This window comes from Danio aesculapii, chromosome 24, assembly GCF_903798145.1.
Source record: "Danio aesculapii chromosome 24, fDanAes4.1, whole genome shotgun sequence".
Lineage (NCBI taxonomy): Eukaryota > Metazoa > Chordata > Actinopteri > Cypriniformes > Danionidae > Danio > Danio aesculapii.
This window is the reverse complement of record NC_079458.1, coordinates 6,082,195-6,098,420: the sequence shown is the minus strand read 5'-3', so window position 1 is coordinate 6,098,420 and position 16,226 is coordinate 6,082,195. Positions and strand designations below refer to the sequence as shown.

At 32.4% G+C, this 16,226-nt stretch overlaps 1 protein-coding gene across 1 annotated transcript; it reads left to right on the top strand.

Annotated features, from left to right (window-relative positions):
* The first annotated feature begins 362 nt into the window (after positions 1–362).
* riok3 (RIO kinase 3 (yeast)) lies at positions 363–14,338 on the top strand. The gene is made up of 13 exons (XM_056450310.1): positions 363–643; positions 2,376–2,491; positions 4,098–4,246; positions 4,877–4,984; positions 5,074–5,183; positions 5,268–5,411; positions 6,779–6,906; positions 7,035–7,217; positions 8,346–8,505; positions 9,876–9,956; positions 11,124–11,213; positions 11,306–11,413; positions 13,691–14,338. Exons 1-13 carry the CDS (start codon positions 608–610, stop codon positions 13,799–13,801), a joined length of 1,524 nt encoding a protein of 507 aa, XP_056306285.1. The 5' UTR covers positions 363–607; the 3' UTR covers positions 13,802–14,338.
* Positions 14,339–16,226: the final 1,888 nt, after the last annotated feature.

Below are 16,226 nucleotides of genomic sequence, written 5' to 3'. Positions count from 1 at the left end.
GTCGCTGATACGAGCTTTGGCTGGGTCAATTGGCACGAATTTATGGATTTATTTACTAATTTATTTATATATTTGCGTATTTATTTATTTATATATTGTTTTTTGCAAATTTCGTCCTCAATAGTTTCTATTTTCAAAAATATTTAAACTATAATTATAAAATATACAAACAATAATACAAATATTTTTAAAAACACTTCTAGTTGGTTATTAATGATCGGAAAATGCTGTTTTGTTTTCAGAATATCATAAAGTAAGATTTTTCCTTTTCATTTTCTTTTTTTAAATCACTTTAAATACATGTTCATGTGGCTTTTATTTTGAAAACAGCCATTACGTCGTAACGGCTAGTTCCTCCCACCAGCCTTTGTAGGTTGTCTCCGTTGTCTCTCGGATCTATTTTTATCTGACACACAGTCGGTAACGAATTAACGTATCGTTTTAAGCCACGTTTTAGCGGTTTTGATCAAACATAGTCGTACATTTTGTTACATTAAAGTTTAAAACCGATATTAAAGAAACCATACACGCGTTTTACTCTAAAAATCGACTCGAAGAAAGCATAGCAACCGTCAGTTACAATCTTAAAAACCTTCTGTCAAACAACATGGACCAACTTGAAGTATCTACAAAAGAAACCAAGGTGAGATTCATAACATTTTAAACACTTAATTTTAAAGTTTTTATTATCTGATAGTCAAAATATATGTGGAGAATATGGGTTGGTTTAGTTCAGGGCCTGTCAACCATTATACAGGCGAGTGAGTAATGAGAGTGACGTTAACCCTGAATAACATGTGATGATGACTCAACTTTGGGTTACCAGGGTTTTTTCCGAACTTTACCCAGGCAGAATGTATTTGAATGTACAGTAAAATAGTTTAACGATGTGTAAATATTGTTGGGCGAGGTCAGCTTTGGCATGTGGACTTAAAACCCTACATTTTTAGGGAACTAACATTACAAGCTTGTTTTAATGTTGATTATACGTTATTATTATATATTATTATTTGGAGCTGACGTGTTTTTAATTAACTTTTGTTTACTTTTCTGTTTTTAACTATTTTTTGTAAAGTTTTCAATAATTTAAATTTAGTCATTTACAATTTCAATTGTAATGAAATATATATATATATATATATATATATATATATATATATTTATTTTTATTTTTTAATTTTGTATTAAAGAATTTTTCTGAGTTTTTTTTTTTTTTTTTTTTTTTTTTTTACGTTTCAACTAAATTTCAGCTGCTAAAAGCTAGTTTTAAGTTTAATTTTAGTTTTAATTAACAATTACAATCCTGTTTGAGAATTGACATTGGTTTCCCATCATCCTGTTGACGTTAATTAAATTAGTTTTACTAACTTGACTTAATGTAGGTTGATCAATTATAAAATAGATTATAAAATTCAGTGATCATTTACTCACCCTCATGCATTTCTTTTCTCCAGGACACAAAGCAATTGTATTTAAAATGTATAAAAAAATTATTTGGTCCACATTAAATTTAGTTTGATTTGTTTTTAATCAGTAGTTGGCTCTTAAAAACTCATTAATTGTTAGTTAGTTGTTTTTTTATGTTATAATTTTTAAATATTGTTCATTTAATTAAATATGTTGAGATTTAATAAGATCCCTTGTATATTTTAATGAAAACAGAATTGATTGAAATTAAGTTAATTAATGTTTACATAAATATAATGACAATTTACCAATGCTTTACACTTATGTCATTTCACTTTCACAAAAAAGTTGAAACTTTAAAGTAGACGTTTATTATAATTCATATAAATTGAAATTTGATATATAAAATATAGTATTTGCCCCCAAAATAGTTATTAGTTGTTAGATAGTTATTTTTATTTTTTAAGTTATAATTTATTAATATTATTTTTATTAAAAATATAATGTGATTTAATATGATTCCTTTTTAATACCCTGATTCATTTTTAAAATGTGATTTAATATGATGAGTACAAAATAAGTAGAAATTAAGTAAGTTATTTAATGTTTACATATATTTAAGACTAAATGACGATTTAACAATGCTTCACTTAGGACATTTCATTTTCACAATAGATATTTAAAACTTTAAAGTAGACCTTTAATATGATTTTTTTTTTAAATATAATTTTTTGTATATAATTTAAGTTTAATTAAATATTTATTTATTTACATTTAACTTTTACATTTAACGCAGACACTGTTTATTTACCAACATTTTAGAAAAATCTTCTTTTAACTTTTACACTTAAAATGTGGAATGGCAAGAGGTTGATAATGACTGAATTCGCATTTTTAAATTATGTACATTTGGACAGGACTGTGTTCATCATTCATGCATGTCTTTGATTATTTTCTTGTTTTCCCAGAGCCCCTGGGGCGCTCCTGCACTAGCCCCTGCGCCCTGCTCTCTGGCTGATGTAATGAGTGAGCAACTGGCCCGACAACTGGATGAGGAGGGCAGTGCTTTATCACAGTGCCCAGAGTGAGTCTCAATCCTCCATATCAAACTATTACAGGCTTGATGGCTGTTCTTACCATAGACGATAACTATAAATTTACATGTAATGATAGCAATATTTGTGTTCCCACCAAGAAATGATCATGTTTTGTTTATAAATGTGGCAGATGCAGAAATGTGCGTAGATCACTTCCCACTTAAAAATTGCAATCTATAAAAAATTGTGCTGGGCAAAAATGAATGAAAGTTTGTTTTGACATCATTTAAGTGTATTTATTAAGCTTATATAAATGCACACAGACATGCATATATTTGAGAAAATGTTTATTTATATTTAGGTAGAAAATATATATGTACAGTTGAAGTCATCATTTTTAAACCCCCTGATTTATTAGCCCCCCTGTTTATTTTTTCCCCATTTTCTGTTTAACGGAGAGCAGATTTTTTCCACACGTTTCTAAACATAATAGTTTTAATAACTCATTTCTAATAACGGATTTATTTTAAATTAAATTAAAAATTGCTTTTATTCTAGCTGAAATAAAACAAATAAGATTTTCTCAAGAAGAAAAAAATATTATCAGACATACTGTGAAAATGTCCTTCCTCTGGTAAACATAATTTGGGAAATATTTAAAAAAAGGAAAAAAAAATTAAAAGGGGGGGCTAATAATTCTGACTTCAACTGTATTTGATACAAATTCTTTATACATATAAATATCTATGTAACAAATTTTTTTTTTCTTTATTTGTTTACCCTCTTGTAACCAGCAGATGTACTCAGTGTGCTACATTTCTTACACACCTGATCAATAAATCCAGCATGTGACCAGTTAACACACTGTAAAAATATTTGTAAATTAACCATTTTCTGTATTTGTTTAATTCTTTTTTTAAAAAAAAAACCTAATTATGCTTCATTTAAGTTTCAAAAGTGGCATTTTTAAAAGTTTGAAGTGATATGTTGTCTTTGATTGTGCTCTAATTTATGGTACATAAACCTGGTAACAAACTGTTGTTTAAAAGATTTAATTCTCTCTATATTATTTCTTAAGCACTATCTTGTCTCAAAGGTGCCAAAACTACTAGATATCTGTACTTTAATTTTTAGACTTTAATTTTCTAGCCTGACTTGGATAACTTCCATGTATTTTTTATCATTATTTCCCGTGGTATAATTATAGTAGTTTCCAAGATATTTATTATCTTTAAATAATCTTAGAAAGGTGAGCTTAATATCAAGCAGTGTGCATCTCCATAAGGTCGTTTCTAGCTTTAAATTGCATGAGCCCTTTATATTCTAATGGATTCTGATTGACTCTTAGTGTTTTATTGCTTTTATTAGCTAGAGAAAAACTAATTCTGAGAGTCATTTTTATGATTATAGCAGTGGTCTGTACACTGTTTGTCTGTTTTACCTTCAAAACGATTTTTAGAAAAATAAATTTATGGTCATCTCTCTAGTTATTGTCTATTTGATTTCTTTAAGATGATATAGCTATTTAGTTTCTGATTACTAAGGCGGCAGTGGTGTCATCATCACAAAATGACGAAATATTGACTTCTGAGAAGCAAGTTTTCATGATTATTGGTGGAAACATATTTTGATGTTCGTATTGTTTGATATTAGTTTCAGTCCTGAGCTGGACCTGGCCGGCACCGCTGAAGCAGACACAGACAGCGACCTGATTCTGGCCCAGATGCTTCAGATGCAGTTTGATCGTGAGTTTGACACGCAGCTGCGCATAGAGGAGAAGAAGTTTAATGGCGACAGTAAAGGTAAAACCACAACATTTAGTTTAAACGAATGCATGTTTGAATCTATTGGACTTTTTTAATATATATTTTTAATTTTAAAGGACCCTCTTGACTTGTTAATCTGTTACTAAAGTGTTACATTTTATATGTTTCATGATTTTAAACATTGTTTTTAATTGCTAAAGTGTCATTTAACTGTTAATATTAAATCCAGGGATCGTGAACGGTCCAAAACTATTTTATTTTATTTTATTTTATTTTATTTTATTTCAGACTCTGCAAAACTGTAGAAGAATTGTAAAGATCCCAATTAATTTTCTCTCATATTTATAAAAATGTAAATTATTTATAAAACTTTTATGGATACATTTTATTACACATGCAATTTTAACTAATTAATTGTTTGTATTTTTACAATTTATCAATCTGTCGACAAATAAAATCCCAAAATAGTTTTTTGAGTATATATCAGATTATGACGGGGCCCAAGAAATGGATGTTTTGTTCAACTTATAATTAATTATTATTAAACTGCATGGACTTTACGATTCAAATTGATTAGACATACCTTTTAGTCACTTGCATGTACTGTATTTTAGCAATTTAAAATGGATTGCAGAAAAGTTTTAACACTTCACACTTGATTTTCAGTCTCCATATCCTTTGAGAACTACCGCATGGTCCATCCATATGAGGACAGTGACAGCTCTGAGGATGAGGTGGACTGGCAGGACACTCGCCATGACCCATACAGAGCTGGTGAGTCTGTCTCCGCCACGTATCAAATCCTATTTTATATGCATCCTCAGCACTTAATCATTTTTGACTTGATCTATCTACTTACTCAGTCAAACCAACAACAACTCCTAAAAAGGGCTTTGTTGGAAAGGGTAAGAACATCACCACCAAACATGACGAGGAGATCTGCGGACGGAAGAACACGGCACGCATGGACAATGTAAATCTTGTTTATGCTTACTACAAAGTTAATGTTTCATGAATTGTCTTGCAATCGTCTTGTTCTCTGTATGTATGTGATCAGTTTGCTCCAGAGGTGCACGTGGGCGATGGGATCGGCATGGACCTGAAGCTGTCCAACCAGGTGTACAACGCTCTGAAACGCCACTGTCAGACAGAGCAGCGGCGCAGCGCTCGACTCCATGAGAAAAAGGAGCACTCCACTGCTGTGAGGAGCTTTTCTGCTTTAAGACACCCGTCTGTCTTAAGAAAAGTGCTGTCAAATGAGTAATCGCATCCAAGACAAAAGTTTGCATTTACATAAAATATACACGTGTCTTCTGTGCTTATTTAGGTATATATGTATAAATATACACACATACTGTACATAAAGCAAATATTTTATTCAATATAGTCATGCATATATTTGTATACACAAAAATGTACACGCACTAGTGTATATATTGTAAATATGAACTTTTATTTTGGATGCGAGTAATGGTTTGACATCGCTACATTAATTAATGTTTTTATACAAACATACTCTAAAAGAAATACAGTGTTATAAGGCCAACCCTATTTTATTTTATTATGTTTCACATAAAGAGTCCAGCCCAATATTATATTTAATTAGAATTATTTTATTTTATTTTTAAATAGAAAAAATGTAAAGACCCATAGCCGTTATTTTATTTAATATTATTTATATTTATTTATTCTTTTTATGACATTTATTTAGGGGGTTTACACTTAAAATAAAGACCAAATGTAAAGCAAAGAGCTTTTTTATTCAAGGTTTTTATTCATTTTAGGATTTCACACCAAGCAAATCATAAAAGAAATTATAGGAGCCTAAATCATTCTTTTTATCATCTTATTTTGTTTGAAGTTTTTCAGATTTAGAGCCTTTATTTTAGGGTGTTCACATTTTATTTTAGTATTTTAGAAGACATTAAATATAAAAAGCCTGTTCTAGCCTTTATTTAATTTTAAAAATATTTCATATTTATTTAAGTTTAGGGCTTTCATTCTGATCAACTTCTATACCAGGGGTGCCAAAACCTTTTTTAATAAAGGGGCAAAAACTAAACTTGACTGATGGCTTTGCACCGAAGGTAAATAAACCAAAGGGTATTACATCAATTTTCCATGAGTAATTTCCTAATTTATTTCCTAATATTTAAAAGTAACTAGAAAACGTTGATTTAAGTTATATTAACTAATGCGGTAAAAAACTTGTAATGAATTTATTAGAGTAAAATCATCAACAATCCCATTAGTAACACCATGGAGTGCACCTCCATTGTCCTCTATCTGTCGTGTGACAGCATTTATATTTTTACAAATTTTATTCATTTACAAACAAAAGAAATAAAAAATAAAAATAAAAAAAGGTTGCATTGAATTTGAAATGACAATCTCCATCATTTTTGCCCATCATTCTCCCTCTCTTTTCAAATGGAATGGTGGGCCAAATCAAAGGTTGGCATGGGCCAACTTTGGGCCGCGGGCCTTACTTTGTGCATCTCTGCTCTAGAAGAAATGTAATGCGTGCACATGTTTTATGACTACATTTAATGTCCTTTTTTTGCTCAGGAACAAGCTGTGGACCCCAAGACCAGACTGCTTATGTACAAAATGGTGAATGCTGGGATACTAGAGAACATCAATGGCTGCATCAGCACAGGAAAAGAGTCGGTGGTGTTTCATGCTAATGGCGGAAGGTGTGTGTGTGTGTGTGTGTGTGTGTGTGTGTGTGTGTGTGTGTGTGTGTGTGTGAGTGACTTGCCAACATTTTTAGCACAAGCATGTATTTGTTAATCTGCATTACTCTTGTTTTTGTCGTCTCTAGCTTTGAAGAAAAGATTGTCCCAGAAGAGTGTGTGCTCAAGGTTTTCAAGACCACTCTGAATGAGTTTAAGAACAGAGATAAATATATTAAGGATGATTACCGTTTCAAAGATCGTTTCAGCAAGTTGAATCCTCGCAAAATCATCCGCCTGTGGGCTGAGAAGGAGATGCACAACCTCACCAGGTGAAATGCATATTCATTTAAAGGGATACTTCACACAAAAATAATAATTAATGTTATTTACTCACCATCAGGCCGTGACTTATTTTTTTAATCTTTAGAAGAGCATTAAAGATTTGAGGCATAAAATGTAAATCAATAGATTCCAGCATTTTGAAAGTCAAGAAAACATACAGACAAAGCTAAATAAATACCTGTAACCAAAAATATATATTATTATTATTATTAGAAAATATTATTATATAATTCAATATTACTTTTCAAACTGTATCATGAACAAACCATCTAAACATGTGCCTATTATTCAGCAATATAACTAAAATAAAAAAGTAATATATAGTAACAAAGTGTGCTTTTTCTTTATTTTAGTTAAATTATTGAATAATATGCAAAGTTTTAGATGGTTTATTTATGATACAGTTTGTAAAGTCATATTTTTCTGTCTTTTAGTGGATGTATTATGATAACTACTGTAGCTTTGTTTAACAAACAAGTAGTTTTAATTGGATTTGTATTGTGTAAACCTTATATAAAAGTTTTCAGCTCCTATACTCGTAATTTTTATTATTATTATTATATTTAGCATAAATCATTAGATGTTTTACTAAATTCTGCGCAGAAATGGCATAAAAAGGCCACCGATTTCATCTGGCATGACTCAAGACTCTGGATTAATGGTATAAATTTTCTAAATAATATTCTGTTTCTTGCCGATATGATCACTTTTCTTCAGTGTATCGTCAGGAGCTGTAGGGATTAATTTAAATTTATCTGCACAGCATGTTTTTGGGTTTTTTTTTGACTCTCAAGGTGCTGGTAGCCTTTGACAGACCTTATATAAAAGTTTTGTGTTGAAGATGTGTCATTTTCTACAGAATAAAAAAGTCTCCTACATGTTGGCCTGAGGATGAGCGAATTAACATTAGATTTTCATTTTTCTGTGAACCATTCTTTTAAGCATAAAAAATTTATATTTCACACATTTAACAAGCAAAAATTGCTAAAATTGAATCTCTTAGACAATTTAAGATTATGACACAACACTATAGTGGTGTTTAATCTACTTTATTTTCATATTTTTATGTTTTTATTTCATTCTTTTTCTTTGTATGCTCACAAATGTGCATGTAGGATAAAGAAAGCAGGGATCCCATGCCCGGAGGTGGTGATTCTGAAGAAGCATATCCTTGTGATGTCTTTCATCGGGAAGGACCACGTTCCTGCACCGAAACTAAAGGATGCCATTCTGAACTCTGAGGATATGAAGAATGCATACTACCAAGTGCTAAATGTAAGTGAGATATTTTACAACTTGATATCAGAAGTGTAAACCGACATCATGGCAAACTGCTAGAGTAGGCAATACTCTTGTAATAGTAATATTCATGTTAAGGATGTTCTATATAGTATGTAGTAGGGCAATTTGGACATACCGCATAAGCCAATTGTCACTATTGCATGACCTGCTCACATCAGTTTTGTTGCTTCACTCCCATTCATTAATTTTCTTGTGTGGCTTTGGTGGGTAAGTAAAATGTCCATTGGATGCACACTTCAGAATCTCACCAAAAGCAGTAGGTCACTACTTTTTGATTGTTATGAAGTTGGAAATACTATTTGGCTCACAATTTTATATATTATACTTCTATTTTTTTTTTTTTTCTGTTTATCCTAAATTTGTAACAATTGCAGAGAGATCACCTCTCGCGTCATTCAAATCACATGTATGAAAGGATTTAAGCTTTCCTGTAAAATATAATGATGATGGAAGAAGTTGTGGTGGGTTATTCGGGATGTGGTGGGTTTCTTAGGTTATTAAAGGTGTTTTCTGTCAACTTGATTAGCCTGCATAATTGCATTCAGTGTAAGCTGCACGATTAATCATTAAAAGATCGCGATCTCAGCATGAAGTTTTATGAGTGAATAACTCATTTATGAATGATCTTTTATTGAAAAAATATGTTTGGGTTGTACAAATTATAATGTTAGATTTCTACATTTAGTGTCACAACAACAGGTCTTAACATCAGCAACATGATTACAATTTATTTGTATTCAGCTGATTATTATTTTTATTTTTTGTTTTATTTTTAATTAATGTACAGTTTCCAAGTTCTGTATGTTAAAACCAAAAGGTTTTTTGCAGTACTGTTTTGTAATAAATGGAGAGCAAATCTTAGTCTCTTCCCCTTTTTAGCTGATCTTAAAAATGGTCGGATCCGTGTCTAAAAAACATAATGTGATCCGAACAGTGAGATTTGGGATCTGTTACACCAATGATAAAAAAAAAAAAAAAAAAAAAAAAAAAAAAAAAAAAAATATATATATATATATATATATATATATATATATATATATATATATATATATTGTAGAAAAATATGGCATTTCAAATGCACTGGGAGTTTTGTTTGTTTTTATAGTAACTGAGGAATAAGCACGTTTCATTGTTATTTTATATTCTTACATTTTAAAGAGACGCATGATAAATGTTGGTTTACACCCCAAAATGGATATGTGATTATAGGTATTTTGAGCTGCAAATTGGAAACCTAAAAAATTGTTTTATATCTTTTTTTATTATTATTATTTTTAAGGTAAAATACAACTTCTAAAAAATTCAGTTCTTGCTGCTCACCTCACCTCGTTTTTATTTTTCAGATGATGCAGCGTCTGTATCAGGACTGTAACCTGGTTCATGCTGATCTGAGTGAATACAACATGCTCTGGCATGATAGACAGGTTTGTAAGTTCCAAAAATACAGTAACGGTAAACTATCAATACAGTTTAAAATATATTGCTGTAGAAAGCAGCTATTTGAAAGCACAATTTATTGCTTGGATGCATAATTTTGAGCATCATTACTTCAGTGTTCAGTGTCATTAGCCCCATTCACACAGTGATACCGGTAAATTTAAAGAAGCGCTGTTCACACAGCCAAGGATGTTCCAGAATTTTTCCGGAAAAGACCGTTCACACATCCATTCCAAAATACCGGTAAATTCTGACATCATTAACCAGAAATGACCTCTAAACGACTGCGCTTGTATTTGTAGACATTTGACTACATTACAAACTCTGGATAACTGGATGAATAAGTATTGAGAACAACTTCGATGAAAACATATGGAGAAACACTTTCGCATGTCGAGATGTACATAATATGTGTGTGTGCTGATGCTCACCGGCTGCTTTACGTGCACACGCGTCAGAGCTTGAAGGTAAACAAACAACGGCTTATAAGCATTTTATCAATAACGTTTTTACACAGTTGGCATTAAGAAGGAACATAGAAACATTATCTGACTATCATCTAGCAGCTAAATATGTCTGGAAAAATATTCAAAGGCTTTTATTTTCGTAAACCGCGCGGACTTGATGCCTCTGGGTGTTCTGATTGGCTAAAGTAGACATCTCACGTCAGCGCATTCTAGACTTGAATGCGCTCTTTCCGTCAATCTTCCTTTTGCGTTCACAGAGCAAATTACCGGAAATGTTACAACTTCTCTTTCCGGAAAATTGCCCGAACGAATTTACCGGTATTTTCAAAAAGGGCCTGTTCACACATACAGACCTTTCTGTGTGAGGGTCTTTCTGTGTGAAAGGGGCTATAGATCCTTTTAAAAAATAAATGTTATGTGATTTATTTATTGGACAAGAAACATTTATTATCAATAATACTGAAACTACATATTTTCATGGACACTGTATACTCTATTTTTCTTTCCCAGTATTTAACTTATAGAAAGTTAAAGAGTTGGTTTGACATGATTTTTGTTTCATTATAGTTTTGATTTAATAGATCCATGCTGAATAAATTGAGTTTTTTTTTATAATATAAAACTTGTCCAATCTAATTACTGTATAGAGTCTATGATCTATAAAAGGAATTTTCCCCACTCATTCAGGTGTGGTTCATTGATGTGAGTCAGTCTATAGAGCCCACTCACCCACACGGTCTGGAGTTCCTCTTCCGGGACTGCAGGAATGTGGCCACAGTAAGTGTCTGAATTATCTTGCAGTGTATTAAAAAGATGCTGACAGCTCTTAAGCATTATAATAATGAAATACTCCTCTGTCTGTTCTCCAGTTTTTCCAGAAAGCTGGTGTAGCTGAAGCTTTCAATGTGTTTGAGCTCTTCAACACCGTATCCGGACTGCAGATTAACAGCGATAATGAGGCTGATTTCTTAGCCCAGGTTCGGACTTCATTGTTTGTTATTTGCAATAAGATTTTAGCCCTTTCTGTCATCCCTGCTTTTTGAATAAAGACATAAAAAAGACATGTACAGCTGAAATAAATGCATATTAAATGCTTTGGTGCATAGATTTAAGCTTGCTCACATTTTAATGAAGACAGATGTCAGATTGTAGCTGAAGTGATAAAAGTTTAAAAGGTTAAATAACACAAAAGATATGTGCATTTGTTTATGAAAATTATAAAGCAATAATTGTGTTTTATTATATTATATGATGCATTTAAAAAAAAAAAAACTAAAATTGACTCAAAATATTGGTATCACTTTATTTTGATGGTCTCTTTAACGCATTTTGTTGAATTTAAGTTACATTGCATCAACATGCTAACTAATTCTCATTAGATTAACAGTATACTGTTAGATTGGGGTTAGGTTTATGGTTAGTGTATGTTGATGTGTACTTGCAAAGTTTCTTTTAGTCAGTTACATGTCTATTGAAGGAGCAATGTCCGCAGATATTAAGCAGACAGTCTACTAATACTCAAATAAGAATTATTTGGCATGTAGTTGCAATGCAACTTTTAGTCAACAAAATGTGCTATAGTGGCCATCAAAATAAAGTCTTACCAAAATATTTAGGAAAAAAAAAATTCTATTTTGATGTTTATTTCAAAATGAGCTTTCAGTAACATCTTGTTTGGCTGCCATACCAACATGACCATCAAATGACATCCAGTACGCATTGGTGACCATACAAGAGCGCCCCCTATGTTTTGATAATTATGAACAGGATTTTTTCATACAATTAGCAATATTTGTGAAGTAGACAAATCAAAATGTATTGCTGTAGCAAAGTAATACCTAATAATAACTCAGAGTATCTTTGTTGACAAGAAAAACAACAAACAGCAGTTCAGAAAGTGTCTAATCAGCAATGTGAAAATGTTTGGGCAAGCACTGTAATTCACCACTATAATGTCGCCAAACGACTTGCTTACTTTAGCTTATTACTTTGAATGTGTACACACAGATGTGCTATAATAGCAGTTTAAACTGCCCAGAAATGCATATAGATGACTTAATAATAATAATACTGTTATTTTATATAGCGCCTTTCCAGTGCCCAAGGATGATTTTCAATAATAGTAGGAGATCAAGAACAACAAAACACAAACCGTAGAGAAAATAGCAGGCTAATGAACAACAAAGACAAGGGAACATAGCAAAAAAGACGAGACACAACAGCTACAGAATTTAATGATTAAAGCATTCAGATATTAAGTGAGTTTTAAGAAGAGACATATAATGCATATACATACTTTTAAAATGCATATAGATAGTTAAGTACAATCATGATTAAGCATTGATTAAACCTAACAGATGTTTTTTCTGAGGCGCAAGTTATAAAGGCTCTGCCCACTTCTGGAACCCTGATTTGCATTTAAAGAGACACTTATAAAAACAGTGTGGTTTTGCTTCCAGACATAAAGGTACAACATAGTACAATAGTTAAAGTAAGGCATTTTAAAAGCCACAGACATTTTCTGGAGACACCTGGGTAGGTTTGCTCCAGCTGTTTGTAAGTTCTTTGTTAAACTGGAAGGTAAAGTCCACACTAGGGGCTTAGTAACTACTAGCTAAGTTGTAACTAAATTTGTTCTTGCTGCGGTTGCACCACATCTCAAGGCAAACTGTAGTTAGTAGGTTGTAAGCTTTCCGTAAAGTAATGCGTAGTCGCATTAATAGACGTAATATCCAATAAAATGCAATTAAATTCTTTAAAATGCTTTAAAATTCTGCAAGTAATGCATCTATATATAACCGTCTCATGAAAATGAAATGACATGGCATTGAAATGGCATTACAGTCAGTCACTAATAACAGAAGACGCACACACCTCCACTGCGATTTGGGAGGAAATTAAGGCTGTGAGTAGAGGGAGATCATTCTTCATTATTATTGTGAGCCCTTCAATTAAAACTAATCTCGCTGTCGTCTCTTTTCTACTGTTGTACATGGGGGGATACTGTCGTACAGTTCAGTGGTGCAACAAAAAAGTATTTAGTAGTGTGTAAGTTGTAACTTGGTGTCGCTTTGAGTCACAACTAGGCTGTGTTGTACTTGCGCACTGCTGGTGCAACCGGCCTCTGAAGACTTTGATTGCATCTTAAAAAAAACCCAAAAAAAACAATATAAAGTGACTCCTTTAAATATTCTAAACTTGAAAGGATCCAATCAGTGATTAAAACTATGCAATTTTATCTTGTGTCTTTACAGATCGAAGCCCTGGAGAAAAGAAACGAAGACCACGTGCAGAAATCTGGCAAGAAAATCTTCAGCGACACTTACGAAGGCAGTCCACCTCAATTAAACACTGACGATGATTAACACAAACACAATAGCCAAAAAATGAGCAAAGTACCGGAGAGAAAAATTCCTCCAGTCACAAAATAACGGTGTGTAATGGCTCACGAAACGCCCGTGTGAAATACTCGCGCCATATCCTCCTCCTCCTCCTGCTGCTGTTCGGTGTCGAATGATATTTCATGGTCATTCCAGACATCAAGCACAACCTGTCATTTTTAAAAAACAGACAGATGTGGGAGGTAAAAAACTGAAATACACAAAAAAACTAATATAGAGGCACATGTGATGTTTTAGAATTATGTGGTGTTAATAATGTGTCTCCTTTCACAAAAAGAGCAAGCCGAGAATGAAAATCTCTGGATTTGTGTGTTGATTTGAGCGTCAGTGATGAGCTGAACCCATGACTGCTCAAACTGTGCATCATGAGTGTTACAGCCTGGGGTTTTTATATACATATGTGGAATCGTTTTACTATCAAGATGGCTATTGTGGTAGATTTGGTCCATAAGATCCTAAATTGTCAAATCAGCTAAAGGTGAAAATAAACTATTAAATAGCTGTTTTGGTCTTGTTGTTTATTTATTTAATTTTTTTTAGGCGAATTAGGAATATTTTGAATAAACTAAACGTATTTTGGATTGCACAGTGCAAGAAAGTTGCTGGTTCGAGTCCCGGGTGGGCCAGTTGGCATTTCTGTGTGGAGTTTGCATGTTCTCCCCGTGTTGGCATGGGTTTCCTCCGGGTGCTCTGGTTTCCCCCACAGTCCAAAGACTTGCTCTATTGGTGAATTGGTTGAACTAAATTGGCCGTAATGTATGAGTGTGAGTGTATGTGTGTTTCCCAGTGCTGGGTTGCAGCTGGAAGGGCATTCACTGCGTAAAACATATGCTGGAATAGTTGGCGGTTCATTCCGCTGTGGTGACCCATGATAAACAGAGGACTAAGCCGAAGGGAAATCAATGAACGAAACTATTTTTTCAAGTATTAGTTTTAGTTTGTAAAATATTTGCATTCTCAGGCTTTATTCGTAGAAATAAATGAGTTAAATTGTTTTTGTGAACATTTATTTTTGTTAATGGGATGGTATAAGATTAATATAAGGGGAATACAGCATAATGAAGTATCTTGAAACACTTTTATTACTTTGTGGGAAGACTAAGCATTGCAGTGAGAGAAAAACAAAAAGAATCAATGCAATAAAAATGAATTAATCATAAGATGCATACAAACAGAATGATTGTACATTAGAAGAAAACATTTTTTGTGTGTGTCATTTGTTTATTTGTAAAATTAATTTAAAAAAATTAACTGCTCCTTAATTGCACTGTTGATAGTTTCATATTTGCTTAATAAAAATATGTGACCCTTAAAAACAAGAATATGGAACTACATGATCTGATATGACAGCAGAATTAATGTTTTATTGTGTCATAATAAGTTAATTGCTTGACATATTTTGAAACATCTGTAGTTGACTAAAACCATAAAAAAACCTTCAGATTCTTGAAATAAGACTTCCATTTTTCTCTGCTTGGTTTCTCTTTCTACTGGAAGACATTCACCTTTGAAAAACATACTTGGTTAATCACATTGTTAAAATAATAATAACAATAATAATAATAATAATAATAATAATAATGGCTTTTATTGAAGAGGATCAGAAGAAGACCTACATTTCAACATTCAGGTTTGAGCTGAAGCGTCCAGATGAGCCGAGGAGAAAAGAGAAGAGAACTGAATCTGGTAAATAAAATATTCTCATTTAATATGATGCAGTTAATAACCCTCATGTCCAATATTTATTGTTTTTCCAATATTTCTTGTGATATTTAACGGATTAAGAAATTTTTCACAGTATTTCCTATAATATTTTTTCTTCTGGAGAAAGTCTTACTTGTTTTATTTCGGCTAGAATAAAAGAAGTTTTTAATTTTATATATCCATTTTAAGGTCAATGTTATTAGCCCCTTTAAGCTATATATATTTTTAGATTGTCTACAAAACAATCCACTGTTGTACAAAGACCTAGTTCAGCCTTTAAATGTCACTTTAAGCTGAATACTAATATAAAATATTATTTACTGTCATCGTGGCAAAGATAAGGGTGGCATGGTGGTGCAGTGGGTAGCACCGTCACCTCACTGTGTCGCTGGTTCGAGCCTTGCCTGGGTCAGATGGCATTTCTGTGTGGAGTTTGCTTGTTCTCTCCCTTGTTGGCGTAGGTGTCCTCTGGGTGCTCTGGTTTCCCCCACTGTCCAAAGACATGCGGCACAGGTGAATTGGGTAAGCTAAATTATCCGTAGTGTATGTGTGTGAATGAGAGTGTATGGGTGTTTCCCAGTGATGGGTTGTAGCTGGAAGGGCATCCGCTGCATAAAACACATGCTGGATAAGTTGGCGGTTCATTCCGCTGTGGTGACCCCTGATTAATAAAGGGACTAATCCA

Coding starts and splice junctions, on each gene's coding strand:
- riok3 (XM_056450310.1), top strand. CDS start 608: ATGGACCAACTTGAAGTATCTACAAAAGAAACCAAG. Junction 5,184..5,267: donor ACACGGCACGCATGGACAAT/GTAAATCTTGTT, acceptor GTATGTGATCAG/TTTGCTCCAGAGGTGCACGT. Junction 9,957..11,123: donor TGCTCTGGCATGATAGACAG/GTTTGTAAGTTC, acceptor CCACTCATTCAG/GTGTGGTTCATTGATGTGAG.